The sequence below is a fragment of the Mytilus californianus genome, unplaced genomic scaffold (assembly GCF_021869535.1).
Source record: "Mytilus californianus isolate M0D057914Y unplaced genomic scaffold, xbMytCali1.0.p SCAF_15, whole genome shotgun sequence".
Classification (NCBI taxonomy): domain Eukaryota; kingdom Metazoa; phylum Mollusca; class Bivalvia; order Mytilida; family Mytilidae; genus Mytilus; species Mytilus californianus.
In genome coordinates, this window is record NW_026262637.1 from 3,741,760 (window position 1) to 3,756,803 (window position 15,044).

The window sequence follows — 15,044 nt, forward strand, 5'->3', positions numbered from 1 at the left end:
TCATAAATCATTTTTGAGATATGGCGCGACATGTGAAAAACCCCTCCCCCTTTTTTTACAAAATACTCAATAACTCAAAAATAAAATTTTGAATCATCACCAAAAAGTATACAGATCTTAAGGTTAATATAACTAAGCAGTGTGTAAAGTTTTAAGCAATAATCATAAACTGTTTTTGAGATACGGGGCGACATGTGAAAAACCCCTCCCCCTTTTTAACAAAATACTCAATAACTCAAAAATAAAATTTTGAATCATCACCAAAAAGTATACAGATCTTAAGATTAATATAACGAAGAAGTGTGTAAAGTTTTAAGCAATAATCATAAATTGTTTTTGAGATACGGCGCGACATGTGAAAAAAAACACACACCTGTTTTAGTTACTAAGTCCCGTAACTCAAAAAGTTTTAATCTTATTTTCACCAAAAAGTATACAGATCGTTTGACCATCATAAGAAACAACTATCTTAAGTTTTATGAAATTTGGATAAGTCATTCTCAAGTTACGGTGCGACATGTTTACGCCGGAGAGACAGACGGACAGACAGACGGACAGACGGACGGACAGACGGACAGACGGACAGACAGACGGACGGACGCCGGACATTTGTATAACATAATACGTCCCGTCAAAAATTTGACAGGCGTATAAAAATTGATATAATGAACATGCATACTAAGTCTTATGGTGGTGCGACAACTTTATGGTAATCTATCTTAACCAAAAACTTAAACCTGATATGGGACATGGTACGAACTGACAGATTATTGGATGGAGGCACAAAAAGAAAACATAATGTCTCTACAATCAAAAATGGAGCATAAAAAGACACAACATGAGAAAAAAATATATACTCTAATCACACCAGCTGTGTTTAACAGTTAAATGTGTAGTAATTCTATCATGTGATACTAACCCTGATCAGTATAGGAAGATCTGTTTTGTTTATTATCCAGTATGGACTATAGATGTATAAATCTAATGACATTTTGACACTGGCATTAACTATCAAGGCCAAATGTTTGTTCGCGTTCTCATCCATTCCATCATAAGATGTCATGGTTACGGCTTTGAACTCTTCTAAATTCTGAGAATCAACTAATTCAAATATTCCTGTCCAATCACAACCTAGGTAATCCTGAAGCTGTAAATACACAAACATATTATTTGTCTAGTTCTCATCATTATAGAATAAAGAATATGAATAGAGTAAACTCTTTAGAAGATTAAATATATTGATAGCTAAGAAATGAATACACAAATAAGGTTTTTTTTTCATTTAAAATGGGATATAAGTCTGTAGTTTATTTATAATACAAAAAATCACCAAACATGCACTTCCTCAATTCTATTATATTCATATCCAAGTAGTATGTGATGTTACACAGTGAAACCAAAGTTACCTGTAAGTGTAGTTTATAAGATTTACTGGTTTCTACTGTATACAATGGTGTTGATTCTCCATGTGTCAAACTGCTGAATTTTCCTGCTCCCTTTAAAACAAAAAACATCTTATAAATTGCATATTCATTACATTTTAAATTCAATAGTTACTGCAAAAAGTAGGTAAATGTCAAAACACATAATTAACAGAACTTGGTGAAGATTATTTTTTAGATGACTTTGAAGGCACATTGTTTTGGATCCCAACAGCAAACAATTATTATAGATCAATCCATTGTAAATTTTCTGAATTGACAAACATGCAGCTTTTAAATAGTGGTGCCTTCCATAATCCATACAAACCATAAGTAAATTTGAGCTTGCTTCCAGTATCTGCAAGCATTTGTTTATAAAAATAAGAAGATGTGGTATGATTGCTAATGAGACAAATCTCCACAAGAGACCAAATGACACAGAAAATAACAACTACGGCCTTCAATAATGAGTAAAACCCATTGTTTTGTATAATTTTGCTTTTAATAAGTTGTCTCATCATTCTGTAATAGCAATGTTATTGAATTAAAGTGCTTTTTATTGAAGGAACTGTTGTTCTCCCACTGCTTGAGATCATACCTGGATGTGATCAAAGTAATATCTGCATGTGATCAAGATAATACCTGGCTGTGATCAAGATAAAACCTGGATGTGATAAAGATAATATATGGATGTGATTGAGACAATATCTGGATGTGATCAAGACAATACCTAGCTGTGATTGAGACAATACCTGGATGTGATTAAGACAGTACCTGGCAGTGATTGAGACAATACATGGATGTGACTGGTTGTGATCAAGATGATTCCTGGATGTCATCAAGATAATACCTGGTTGTGATTGAGACAATACCTGGATGTGATCAAGATACAACCTGAATGTAATCAAGATAATATATGGATGTAATCAAGATAATATATGGATGTGATTGAGACAATACCTGGATGTGATCAAGATAAAACCTGGATGTAATCAAGATAATATATGGATGTGATTGAGAGAATATCTGGATGTGATCAAGATAAAACCTAGATGTGATCAAAATAATATCTGGATGTGATTGAGATAGTACATGTACATGATCAAAATAATATCTTGATGTGATCAAGATAAAACCTGGATGTGATCAAGATAATATCTGGATGTTATTGAGATAGTACCTGTACGTGATCAAAATAATATCTTGATGTGATCAAGATAAAACCTGGATGTGATCAAGATAATATCTGGATGTGATTGAGACAATACCTGGATGTGATCAAAATAATACCTGGATGTGATCAAGATAATATATGGATGTGATTGAGACAATACCTGGATGTAATCAAAATAATACCTGGATGTGATCAAGATAATATCTAGATATGATTGAGATAGTACCTGTAATTGAGACAATACATGGATGTGACTGGATGTGATCAAGATGATTCCCGATGACATCAAAATAATACCTGGCTGTGATTGAGACAATACCTGGATGTGATCAAGATGATAACTGGCTGTGATCAAAATAAAACCTGGCTGTGATTGAGACAAAACTTGGATGCGATCAAGACAATATCTGGCTGTGATCAGGAAAATACCTGGCTGTGACTGAGACAATTTCTTTTCTGCATAGTAGATGGCTATGTAGATGATGTATCAGGACTGGATTATAACTAACCTCTAATGAGAACTGTAGATCATATGGTAGATAGTTATGAATCAGGACTGGATTATAACTAACCTCTAATGAGAACTGTAGATCATATGGTAGATAGTTATGTATCAGGACTGGATTATAACTAACCTCTAATGAGAACTGTAGATCATATGGTAGATAGTTATGTATCAGGACTGGATTATAACTAACCTCTAATGAGAACTGTAGATCGTATGGTAGATAGTTATGAATGAGGACTGGAGGTTTTAATACTAAGGTGAAATATGGAACTCCCTTAGGTACTTCTTGTCTTGGTGTCAACTTTTTACCGTCTGCAAGATACACCTGTATAAATATACAATACAATGTTTTAACTAATGAATTATGAGTTAATTTGAACAAGAATACTTTTATGTGTCAAAAGGACACCATGTCCTGCTTTTACTATCACATTTCCTTGTTCTGTGAAATGAAAAATATTGGACAAAATTCTAATTTGGAATCACTGTTTTGAATATAATTCTAAAAGTTCCCATCATAATGAACATGTGTACAAGTTGCTGTGCCCACAACTTCATGGTAAACCAGAACTATTACCTGATATGAGATTGACAAATGGTTGTTGCACAGACCGGAAACATAATGCTCTATACCATCATTGTAGTTAGGATATAAAAATAATACAATAGAACTAAGCTTTAGTACATAGATGGCAATCTCTATGCAATCAGTAAATTTGAAATTCCTGTGATTTGTGAATTTTTTTTCAATAGTCTTTGTTTTTCAAAACATTATCATACAGGTAGGAAATGACAACCAGACCCAAAATGACAAGCACATGATTTCCTTTATTTTTTAAAACAAATGGATACTAAGTTGATATTAAGTTAGGCTGATTTCATTAGGTACAGGAAAATTGGAAAAAAAAAACACTTGCCCTGTCTTTATCTTTTCAGAATTAAACAATAAATTTTTAGAATATATTTAACAACAGATAGTCCTGAGAAACCTGAAAGTATTTCGAAATTCAAATCAATCAAGAACTTATCACAACATGATAATGACAACAATGAAGCATCAAATCAAAATGATGGCAACAATATCTAAATTTGGAACCTTTCCAGACCGGTTATGAACAGAAACCTGTCACAAGTAGACTATTTACCATAACACCATAATTTTGACAACAATTTATAACAAAAAAAATTGTAATGGTTGGCATCTATGAGCTCATTAAAAACAAGAGTTTTTTAGCCTCTACTTAGCCTACTCCACTCTCTTTACTGAATTAATGACCTTTAATAATTGTTCTACTCAGATTTACAATTGTATGACAAATTGTCTACAGCATGAAAATCTGACCTTTATATTGAAGACTTTGTCAGCCTCATTTCCACCTGTGCATGTGTAAGTTTTGGCCCTTTCTTTTGTTCTCTGTATATCCTTCCACCAAATACCATTATTATGGATTTGATAACCTCTGAAAACATTTAAATTCCTTTGAAAACTTTACATTATTAGAAGTTTCTAATATGCTTTATGCCATGGTTTTGGGGGGGAATCTTTTGAATGTGGTTAATATCTTTTTCCCCATCTTCCCTCATTTGCACAGCATTTTCATTCATTTAATGAAAACATCCAGCAAGTTGAATCCTTGAACACAATCATTTTATATTTCCTAAACAATTTCTTTACAACATATTATTAGTAGTTGAAAACAGGTTGCAGATCATCTGGTGTCAAAGCAATTAACAAGTTTGTAGGATAACAACAATTTGAAACTATAAAGTCTGGGTTTTCATGAAAACATCTCTGACACATAAACTTCTAAAAACATGAGTAGCAGTTCTTAATGATTATTATAGCAGGGATTCTTCTAGCATTTTGCAGGTTCCAGTAAAAACAGACATTTCAATAGAGAATTTATTCAAATCATGGGGTTTTCCAAAAATTGACTTCTTACTTCACTAATCATGATGTTGGTATACAAATATAGAAAATGACATTAAAAGACCATTCCCAAAAACACCCTTGTAAACCCCTGCATGACAATTTCAATGTTCATTGTTAAAGACCTCTAGCAATTATACAAGCTTAAGACAAAGGAGGGCATTATGAACAATGTTTTAATGATATAAATATATTACTGAGATATATTTAGAGGAAACCATGTCTCATATGCATGCAATCAAAATATCTATTTCCAAATATGATATGTTTTTCAATTGCAGTGTCTTTATGTACTAACCTAAGATCTGTAGGAGCAACAAACAGATCTGAGTTATAAGCCAGGAACAGTGGGATGACAAACTCCTGTCCTGGTTGTAGTGTCTGTAATTTGGAGTATTGACCTAATTCTATGTAGGTCACACTGATCCCATACTGCTTCAGATCTTCAGTTTTACAGTAAACATCAACTGCAAAGGTTAAACTGTTCTCCATCTGAAACAGACAATGTGATTTAAGAATACCAATTCTATCCAAAATTAAATAAAAAAGTATGTAGTGGGAATATGAGTGGATTAAGTAAGAAATTGTATTTTTGTGAATATTTGATTTCGTGATTTTGCCAAAGTCTGCACACAAGCCTTTAGAAAATTTGCAGTTTGTTGAACATTTACCCACAAAAATAAATATTCCACCAATAATAATGAATTCACAGCATATGTAACAGTAAATTAAAATTCTATGGATGGTAGGTCCAAGAAAGAACTGCCTCCTAATCCCCTATGTAGATAAAAGACGGCAACCTAAATCTTCAGTGTTTTGCAGACTAATTATTTGCAACAAAAAGAAACCGCTTTTCTGAACAAATTTCCTTCAATTTGACAAAGTTACACCAGTTCATAGTTGTATGTTCATATGATGCAAAATTACCAAAGAAATATGTTGGCTGTTGGAGGGTTTTGGAAAGTCAATTCCTATCCTCTTACATCCATTTTACTAGAATAACCCAAAACGTTTCCCTCAAAACATTAAAAGTTTTTAGTTTTTGGAAATAAATATATCGTGAAAGAAACAATTGTTGTATATTCTATGTAGTATGACATCCAAACAAACCCACCATAATGAATCTAGATGCTTACCTTAAATGGAGACATGATTTTGATTACTTTACTACCATGAACTACATCTATATGTAATAGGTACCAGTACTTCGTGGAATGCTGTGAATTATAAAATGTTCTTTTCTAAACTATACATGTATTACAAGACTTTAGTCCTTATAACATGCCTCTTATTTCTGACAACAAATTCCACCTAGTATAACATTAACAATCCTTAATTTATTACTAAATTAAATATATTATATCAGCCATTTCATCAAGACATCGTGGTGCATTTATCAATGTTCAAGTAATGTAAGAATATCATTTCTTCCTTTTACTACCTTCTTTTACAAATGAAAACTATGGAAATTACTTGTTCAAGTCTTTGCTTTTGTGTTGAATACATCATACAAACCTTGTCGGGAGTAAGGGGAAATAACTGTAGACAAGCTCTCTTGTGGAATATTGTCGACGATAAATCAAAACCAAATATTGCTTCTAAATTAATGTCAGTATGTGTTTTTCATAAACTACATTAAAACCAGTTTAATAAAAGTATTATAAACTTTGTTGGTATGGTAGGGTTTTACTTAATTTGGATTTGTTTAAAATACTTTCAAATGGTTAGTCTGCCAAAGCATGCTGGTTCTGAAATTTTTTATCATATGACAACATTTCTAGAATCACAACATCAAGTAATATCTGAAATAACACTACAGTATTTCTGAAATACTAACACATTCTTTGTCATGCATATATCTAGTATGTAATTATATCTATGTAATTATATCATATAACATCCAACAACATCCAGTTTACCTTTCTGTCAATTATTTCTTCAGGCTAAGAACAAAAATCGTCATCATTATAAAAGGGCACTTTGCATTTGTGCCGATTGCCAATTCCTTTGTCGCTAAAAAATCTACTATTTGCACCACACACAATATTTCATTTGAGCCAAAATAAAATATTTCATTTGTGCCAATAATAAAGGTAAATAGTATGAATTATAGTAATATATTTTTACAATTCAATTTTTGTTATTTACAAATTTTCCAATACAGGCCTAGTATTTGGGATACCATTGGTACTGACATCTTAATTCTCATTTATGTTACCTGGAAAATTGTACAAACTAAAATATAACCTAGTGATGCAAATGAAAATACTAAAATGATTTTTTTTTTTAAAAATTGGCATTAAATAAAAAGATCCCTAGAAATTGAGTGCATGTACATTTCACCCAGAAAGTAAATCTTAAAAGGTTATAAAGATCCATAGGGAAAAATTTGAATAAAATATATAGAGTACATTGGCTAGAGGTATAGGGGGAGGGTTGAGATCTCACAAAACATGTTTAACCCCGCCGCATTTTTGCGCCTGTCCCAAGTCAGGAGCCTCTGGCCTTTGTTAATCTTGTATGTTTTTTTAATTTTAGTTCATTTATATGTTTTGGAGTTTAGTGTGACGTCCATTTTCACTGAACTTGTACACAATTTTATTTCGGGGCCAGCTGAGGACCACCTCCAGGTGCAGGATTTTCTCGCTGCGTTGAAGACCCATTGGTGGCCTTCGGCTGTTGTCTGCTCTTTGGTCGAGCTGTTGTCTCTTTGACATATTCCCCATTTCCATTCTCAATTTTAGTAGTTTATATTTCAGTATCAAGTTATTGACTAAAGAAGACACTTATGAAAGACTAAATCTACTAAAACTAACATCTTTGTTACGTTATTTTCAATGTGAAGTAAAATCTTTTTAAGTTGACTGTCAAATCTATGCTTTTGTGTTGAGTACAACATACAAACCTTGTCTGGAGTAAGGGGAAATAACTGTAGACAAGCTCTTTTGTGGAATATTGTCGACGATAAATCAAAACCATCAACCTTCAGATATAAAAAGAAATCAGCTATTAGGACATAATAAAAATTTCATAAAACTTATAAGAATACTTACATTATATAAGAAAATGATCAAAGTAGCATTTTAGCTAGTCATCACTCCCTCCATTTGAAATCTTGATGTGTTATTCTTTCCCTCAACAAATCTTGACAAATAACTTTAAAGAAATATTGGACTGCCATTTTCTGTCTTTAAGCTGTTACTGTTTCACCTTCTACACATGTATTTAGTGGTGGTATATTTGACCATATTTGACCATTACTTTATATTGTAAATCTTGCTGTTTTACCCTCTATACATGTATTTAGTGGTGGTATATTTGACCATATTTGACCATTACTTTATATTGTAAATCTTGCTGTTTTACCCTCTATACATGTATTTAGTAGTGGTATATATGACCATATTTGACCATTACTTTATATTGTAAGTCTTGTTGTTTCACCTTCTACACATGTATTTAGTGGTGGTATATTTGACCATATTTGACCATTACTTTATATTGTAAATCTTGCTGTTTTACCCTCTATACATGTATTTAGTAGTGGTATATATGACCATATTTGACCATTACTTTATATTGTAAGTCTTGTTGTTTCACCTTCTACACATGTATTTAGTGGTGGCATATTTGACCATATTTGACCATTACTTTATATTGTATGTCTTGTTGTTTCACCTTCTACACATGTATTTAGTAGTGTTATATTTGACCATATTTGACCATTACTTTATATTGTAAGTCTTGCTGTTTTACCCTCTATACATGTATTTAGTAGTGGTATATTTGACCATATTTGACCATTACTTTATATTGTAAGTCTTGCTGTTTTACCCTCTATACATGTATTTAGTAGTGGTATATTTGACCATATTTGACCATTACTTTATATTGTAAGTCTTGCTGTTTTACCCTCTATACATGTATTTAGTGGTGGTATATTTGACCATATTTGACAATTACTTTATATTGTAAGTCTTGTTGTTTTACCCTCTATACATGTATTTAGTAGTGGTATATTTGACCATATTTGACCATTACTTTATATTGTAAGTCTTGTTGTTTTACCCTCTATACATGTATTTAGTAGTGGTATATTTGACCATATTTGACCATTACTTTATATTTTAAGTCTTGCTGTTTTACCCTCTATACATGTATTTAGTGGTGGTATATTTGACCATATTTGACCATTACTTTATATTGTAAGTCTTGCTGTTTTACTTTCTATACATGTATTTAGTTGTGGTATATTTGACCATATTTGACCATTACTTTATATTGTAAGTCTTGCTGTTTTACCCTCTATACATGTATTTAGTGGTGGTATATTTGACCATTACTTTATATTGTAAGTCTTGCTGTTTTACTTTCTATACATGTATTTAGTTGTGGTATATTTGACCATATTTGACCATTACTTTATATTTTAAGTCTTGCTGTTTTACCCTCTATACATGTATTTAGTGGTGGTATATTTGACCATATTTGACCATTACTTTATATTGTAAGTCTTGCTGTTTTACTTTCTATACATGTATTTAGTTGTGGTATATTTGACCATATTTGACCATTACTTTATATTGTAAGTCTTGCTGTTTTACCCTCTATACATGCATTTAGTGGTGGTTTATTTAACCATATTTGACCATTACTTTATATTGTAAGTCTTGCTGTTTTACCCTCTATACATGCATTTAGTGGTGGTTTATTAAACCATATTTGACCATTACTTTATATTGTAAGTCTTGCTGTTTTACCCTCTATACATGTATTTAGTAGTGGTATATTTGACCATTACTTTATATTGTAAGTCTTGTTGTTTTACCCTCTATACATGTATTTAGTAGTGGTATATTTGACCATATTTGACCATTACTTTATATTTTAAATCTTGCTGTTTTACCCTCTATACATGTATTTAGTAGTGGTTTATTTAACCATATTTGACCATTACTTTATATTGTAAGTCTTGCTGTTTTACCCTCTATACATGTATTTAGTGTTTGTATATTTGACCATATTTGACCATTACTTTATGTTGTAAGTCTTGCTGTTTTACTTTCTATACATGTATTTAGTGGTGGTATATTTGACCATTTTTGACCATTACTTTATATTGTAAGTCTTGCTGTTTTACCCTCTATACATGTATTTAGTGGTGGTATATTTGACCATTACTTTATGTTGTAAGTCTTGCTGTTTTACCCTCTATACATGTATTTAGTGGTGGTATATTTGACCATATTTGACCATTACTTTATTTTGTAAGTCTTGCTGTTTTACTTTCTATATATGTATTTAGTGGTGGTATATTTGACCATATTTGACCATTACTTTATATTGTAAGTCTTGCTGTTTTACCCTCTATACATGTATTTAGTAGTGGTATATTTGACCATATTTGACCATTACTTTATATTTTAAGTCTTGCTGTTTTACCCTCTATACATGTATTTAGTGGTGGTGTATTTGACCATATTTGACCATTACTTTATATTGTAAGTCTTGCTGTTTTACCCTCTATACATGCATTTAGTGGTGGTTTATTTAACCATATTTGACCATTACTTTATATTGTAAGTCTTGCTGTTTTACCCTCTATACATGTATTTAGTAGTGGTATATTTGACCATATTTGACCATTACTTTATATTGTAAGTCTTGCTGTTTTACCCTCTATACATGCATTTAGTGGTGGTTTATTTAACCATATTTGACCATTACTTTATATTGTAAGTCTTGCTGTTTTACCCTCTATACATGTATTTAGTAGTGGTAAATTTGACCATATTTGACCATTACTTTATATTGTAAGTCTTGCTGTTTTACCCTCTATACATGTATTTAGTAGTGGCATATTTGACCATTACTTTATATTGTAAGTCTTGCTGTTTTACCCTCTATACATGTATTTAGTAGTGGTATATTTGACCATATTTGACCATTACTTTATATTGTAAGTCTTGCTGTTTTACCCTCTATACATGTATTTAGTAGTGGTATATTTGACCATATTTGACCATTACTTTATATTGTAAGTCTTTCTGTTTTACCCTCTATATATGCATTTAGTGGTGGTTTATTTGACCATTACTATATTTTATTCTTGTTACTGCTAAACAACATTTTAAAAAATTCCAAAATGTTTTAGAATCCGACATAACCATTTCTAACCTGAACTTTCAGTCGGTTGATGTCCATCTTGTCACCTGAGAGGTAATCTGGATCATCATCAAATACAAATGCTCCCGATGATGTCACCATGTTACCGAAGGCTGCCAGAGTCTCCGTTACAAAATCATCTGATCGGGAGAACAAACCATCTACGTCATCACTGAAAAATACACATAAAAGTAATCTGACCTTACACTGAATATAAAAAACCAAGAATGTATACAGTCAAAATCATCTGGATAGGACAACAATCCACTCATCCCAAAAATACATATAGTACAAGAAAATACATATAGTATAATAAAATACATATAGTATAATAAAATACATATAGTATAATAAAATACATATAGTATAAGAAAATACATATAGTATAATAAAATACATATAGTATTAGAAAATACATATAGTACAAGAAAATACATATAGTATAATACAATAAAAAAAGGACAATTTTTTTGAATAGACTCTTTTTTGTCTACATTATATCAGAAAAAAAACATTGAAGTTAAATAAATTGTGTTGTGCACAATGAAAGTTTGTACTGAAGATAATATCTAATTGCAGGACTTATGGGTGAAGAATGCCTCCTTTTTCAGAGCAAATTTATAGCATTAATATACCATACCTTAAGAGAATCATTTCACATTTGAATCCCACTTTTTACATTTGTATATAAACCAGAACCTACCTGCACTCTTCTTTAATATCAGGTAGATCAATCCTCTCATCGTTTTCATCACGTAGAACTATTTTGACCTGGTTATCATCTTTTCCTTGCCTTAAAACCTGACATTTCTTTATATGATTTTCATGGACCTAAAAACAAATTTATAGATTATCACATAAAATATAAATATTTGTCTTTGACAGAATAAGGTTGAATGTACATATTAATTTCATCTATTTAATTGGTCAACAAGTCGAACAGCCATTAATTCTAACATCCAGGATTTTTTAGGGGTCAAGTTACTTTTGATGCAGTATGGCCATTAATAATTTAATAGCTATGGCAGTACAGTGGCCTACAATTGCTTACTACCACTTCATTCTTACTCTGGTGGATAGTTGTCTCATTGGCCACATACCACATCTCCTTATTTTATATGGGCTAGCTGGGGAACAGTTTGAGTTATTAATAAACTCATCATAGATACCAGGATTAAAATTGTGTATGCAAGATGCTTGTTTCATCTACAAGAGACTTGAAGCAAAGAAAGTTGAAAGGCAAAAAGAAAATACAAAGTTGAAGAGTATTGAAGATACAAAATTCCAAAAGGTTTTGCCAAATAGAGCTAAGATAATCTATTTTTGGGGTAGAAAATCCTTAGTATTAACCTCACACCTTCTTTAATCCACATAAGTAACTGCACTTTATCGATTCAATATATACATACCTTGATATCAGGATGAAGAACCACCGAGGTGTGTAAACCAAGCTGAAATGTAAATAGTATATTCCTTTTCATGAGTCTTGATACTTAACAGTAAAGTTTGGGATAGATTTACTTTAGCATAAAACAATTTTAATGTGAGGTAAAGGATAAGGGTTGATACAACTCTAACTATATCTGACATGGAACCCCTAAAGTTTAAAAGAGACACATCCAAAAAAATTAAATCCGCTTTTTTTAATGGGAAAAAAAACCAAAAAACTCATTAATTGTATTTATGTAAATCACTATGTTTTAAGGTCCACTCTATATTTTCTATGGAATATTTATACACATTTCAAAATATATTTGAGTAAAGTTAATGTTTTACTGGTCTATTTATGCTAGTACAATGTTGATAATGAAACAAATCTTAAATCTTTCACAGATGACAACGGATATGTTCCAATTGTCGTAACTACAATCCCGTCCCCTTTTCCCTAATGTGACCTACCAATTAGACTTATCACAGAGTTTGTACTAACATGAGCAACATGAAGGGTGCCACTTGTGGAGCAGGATCTGCTTACCCTTCCAGAGCATCTGAGATCACCCCCAATTTTTGATGGGGTTAGTGTTGCTCAGTCTTTGGTTTTCTATGTTGTGATTTGTGTACTACTGTTTGTCTGTTTGTCTTTTTCGTTTTTAGCCATGGCGTTGTCAGTTATACTCATTCTACTTATGAGTTTGAATGTCCCTTTGGTACCTTTCGCCTCTCTTTTAAACTGAAATCCAAGTGTACATTGTATAGAAGTTTTTAGCAAGAAAGAAAAAGGTTAGGATTAAGAGATTTGTTTTTATTTGAAGACTTTTAACAAACCTGATTACTGATTTCAAATGCAGGTCTAGATTTACTCTCACCCTCTACAGCCTCAGGTGTCATCATAGCCTATAAATAAACAATATCATACATATATATTATACAGTAACTTGGATTAATATGACAATACATATTTCTCTAGCTTTTATTATGGTATAACTCTTATATGACTTGCATATCTACCAGTGGTGTAGCTGCAGTGTAGCTTTGTAAATGTGCTTACAAATAATTTTAGAAAGAAAAAAATTTTCAATAAGAATTTTACTTTAATTGTTCAGATTCTGGGAGGCTGCCACCCCCCAGACCCTATGCTTACAGTTTATTTTCCAGTGGCTATGCCACTGTCTACAAATACTTGAATGTAATTGGTCCATTAGAATTTCCCCCCTTGGTTTACACTTTGATAGACCATGTTGCTAATTTCGTAACCAAAGTAAACACTATGTTGATTCCACTGTGACCTATTCATGGGATGCTGTGATTCCATGAAAATTGAAATTGAAAAATACCCTACAGAGCTACTATTGCTATTCTAACGCATAACAAAAAGAAATTATACATTAGAGCTTAGAAAATGTATTAAAATAAAAATAAAATAAATTTCCGCAAAATTTCATAAATGATCTTGGTGCATGGCAAAACATCATACAAACAGTGTCAGCAGACCTGCCAACTATCCTGATTCAGAGGTGTTGACCTGAATTTTGAAATTCTTTATTACATAAACTGAAGACCTAAAAACAGACATTCAAATGAGTTAAAAGGGTATTTAAGCACATATATACTCATTCAAACAATATAGTAGTAGATTAAGAACACTTATGACAATATAAGAAGAACATTAGGTCCTCTTGCGCTTAAAATCCCCCATGGCAATTTTGAAAAGTTTGCAGGTATGAGTGTGACTATTGAAAACTTTCAAGTTGGAGGTTATTCTGTTGCTTGTACGCTACAAAATATGATAATATCTCTTTAAAATGTAATTTGTGACGTTTGTGTTATTTCATTTTATATTTTATTGCATTGATTGAACATTTGTGGATTTCAGCAATAACTCCAATAAGGAGTCATCTGATGATTTCAGCCATGTTTGCTTATTTGTTAATTTTGTCTTTTTGATCATTTTTCATAATAAAAGTTTCTCTGTATCTATTATAGGTTTCAAAATAATAGACAATAATGAAAAAAAATTGATAAAAATTTGACATTTAAGGACTATACTTAAAGACTATTATCTGACAATATTTGATGTAAATGGACAGCAGGTAGATCTCAACATTTTCAGCATTTTTTCCCCTTTCAGATTTTCTCTATTCAGAGTGGTTTTCAAGATAATTTACAAATCTTGCATTTTACCCCTATGTTCTATTTTTAGCCATTTTGGTCATCTTCGTTTGTCAAGCAGGATCATCAGATACATTTTTCCAAACTGCATACCCCAATAATGATTGTGGCCAAGTTTGGTTAAATTTGGCCCAGTTGTTTCAGAGAAGATTTTTGTAAAAGTTAATGGATGAGGACGACGGATGCCAGGTATTGAGAAAAGTTCACGGCCAGGTGAGCTAAAAATTAGTCGTGATA

At 31.6% G+C, this 15,044-nt stretch overlaps 1 protein-coding gene across 8 annotated transcripts in view; it reads right to left on the reverse strand.

Annotated features, from left to right (window-relative positions):
- LOC127725225 (intermembrane lipid transfer protein VPS13C-like) overlaps positions 1 to 15,044 on the reverse strand; it is a 144,021-nt gene that overhangs the window by 34,705 nt on the left and 94,272 nt on the right. For all 8 annotated transcript variants that reach the window (XM_052232080.1, XM_052232084.1, XM_052232083.1 and 5 more), the window contains 11 exons: positions 13,464 to 13,532; positions 12,608 to 12,649; positions 11,902 to 12,029; positions 11,211 to 11,370; positions 7,939 to 8,016; positions 6,170 to 6,250; positions 5,332 to 5,525; positions 4,446 to 4,563; positions 3,294 to 3,428; positions 1,407 to 1,496; positions 920 to 1,147 (listed from right to left, as the gene is read on the reverse strand). In XM_052232080.1, the coding sequence (XP_052088040.1) occupies positions 920 to 1,147; positions 1,407 to 1,496; positions 3,294 to 3,428; positions 4,446 to 4,563; positions 5,332 to 5,525; positions 6,170 to 6,250; positions 7,939 to 8,016; positions 11,211 to 11,370; positions 11,902 to 12,029; positions 12,608 to 12,649; positions 13,464 to 13,532 (1,323 nt within the window). The remainder of the gene's footprint in view (positions 1 to 919; positions 1,148 to 1,406; positions 1,497 to 3,293; positions 3,429 to 4,445; positions 4,564 to 5,331; positions 5,526 to 6,169; positions 6,251 to 7,938; positions 8,017 to 11,210; positions 11,371 to 11,901; positions 12,030 to 12,607; positions 12,650 to 13,463; positions 13,533 to 15,044) is intronic.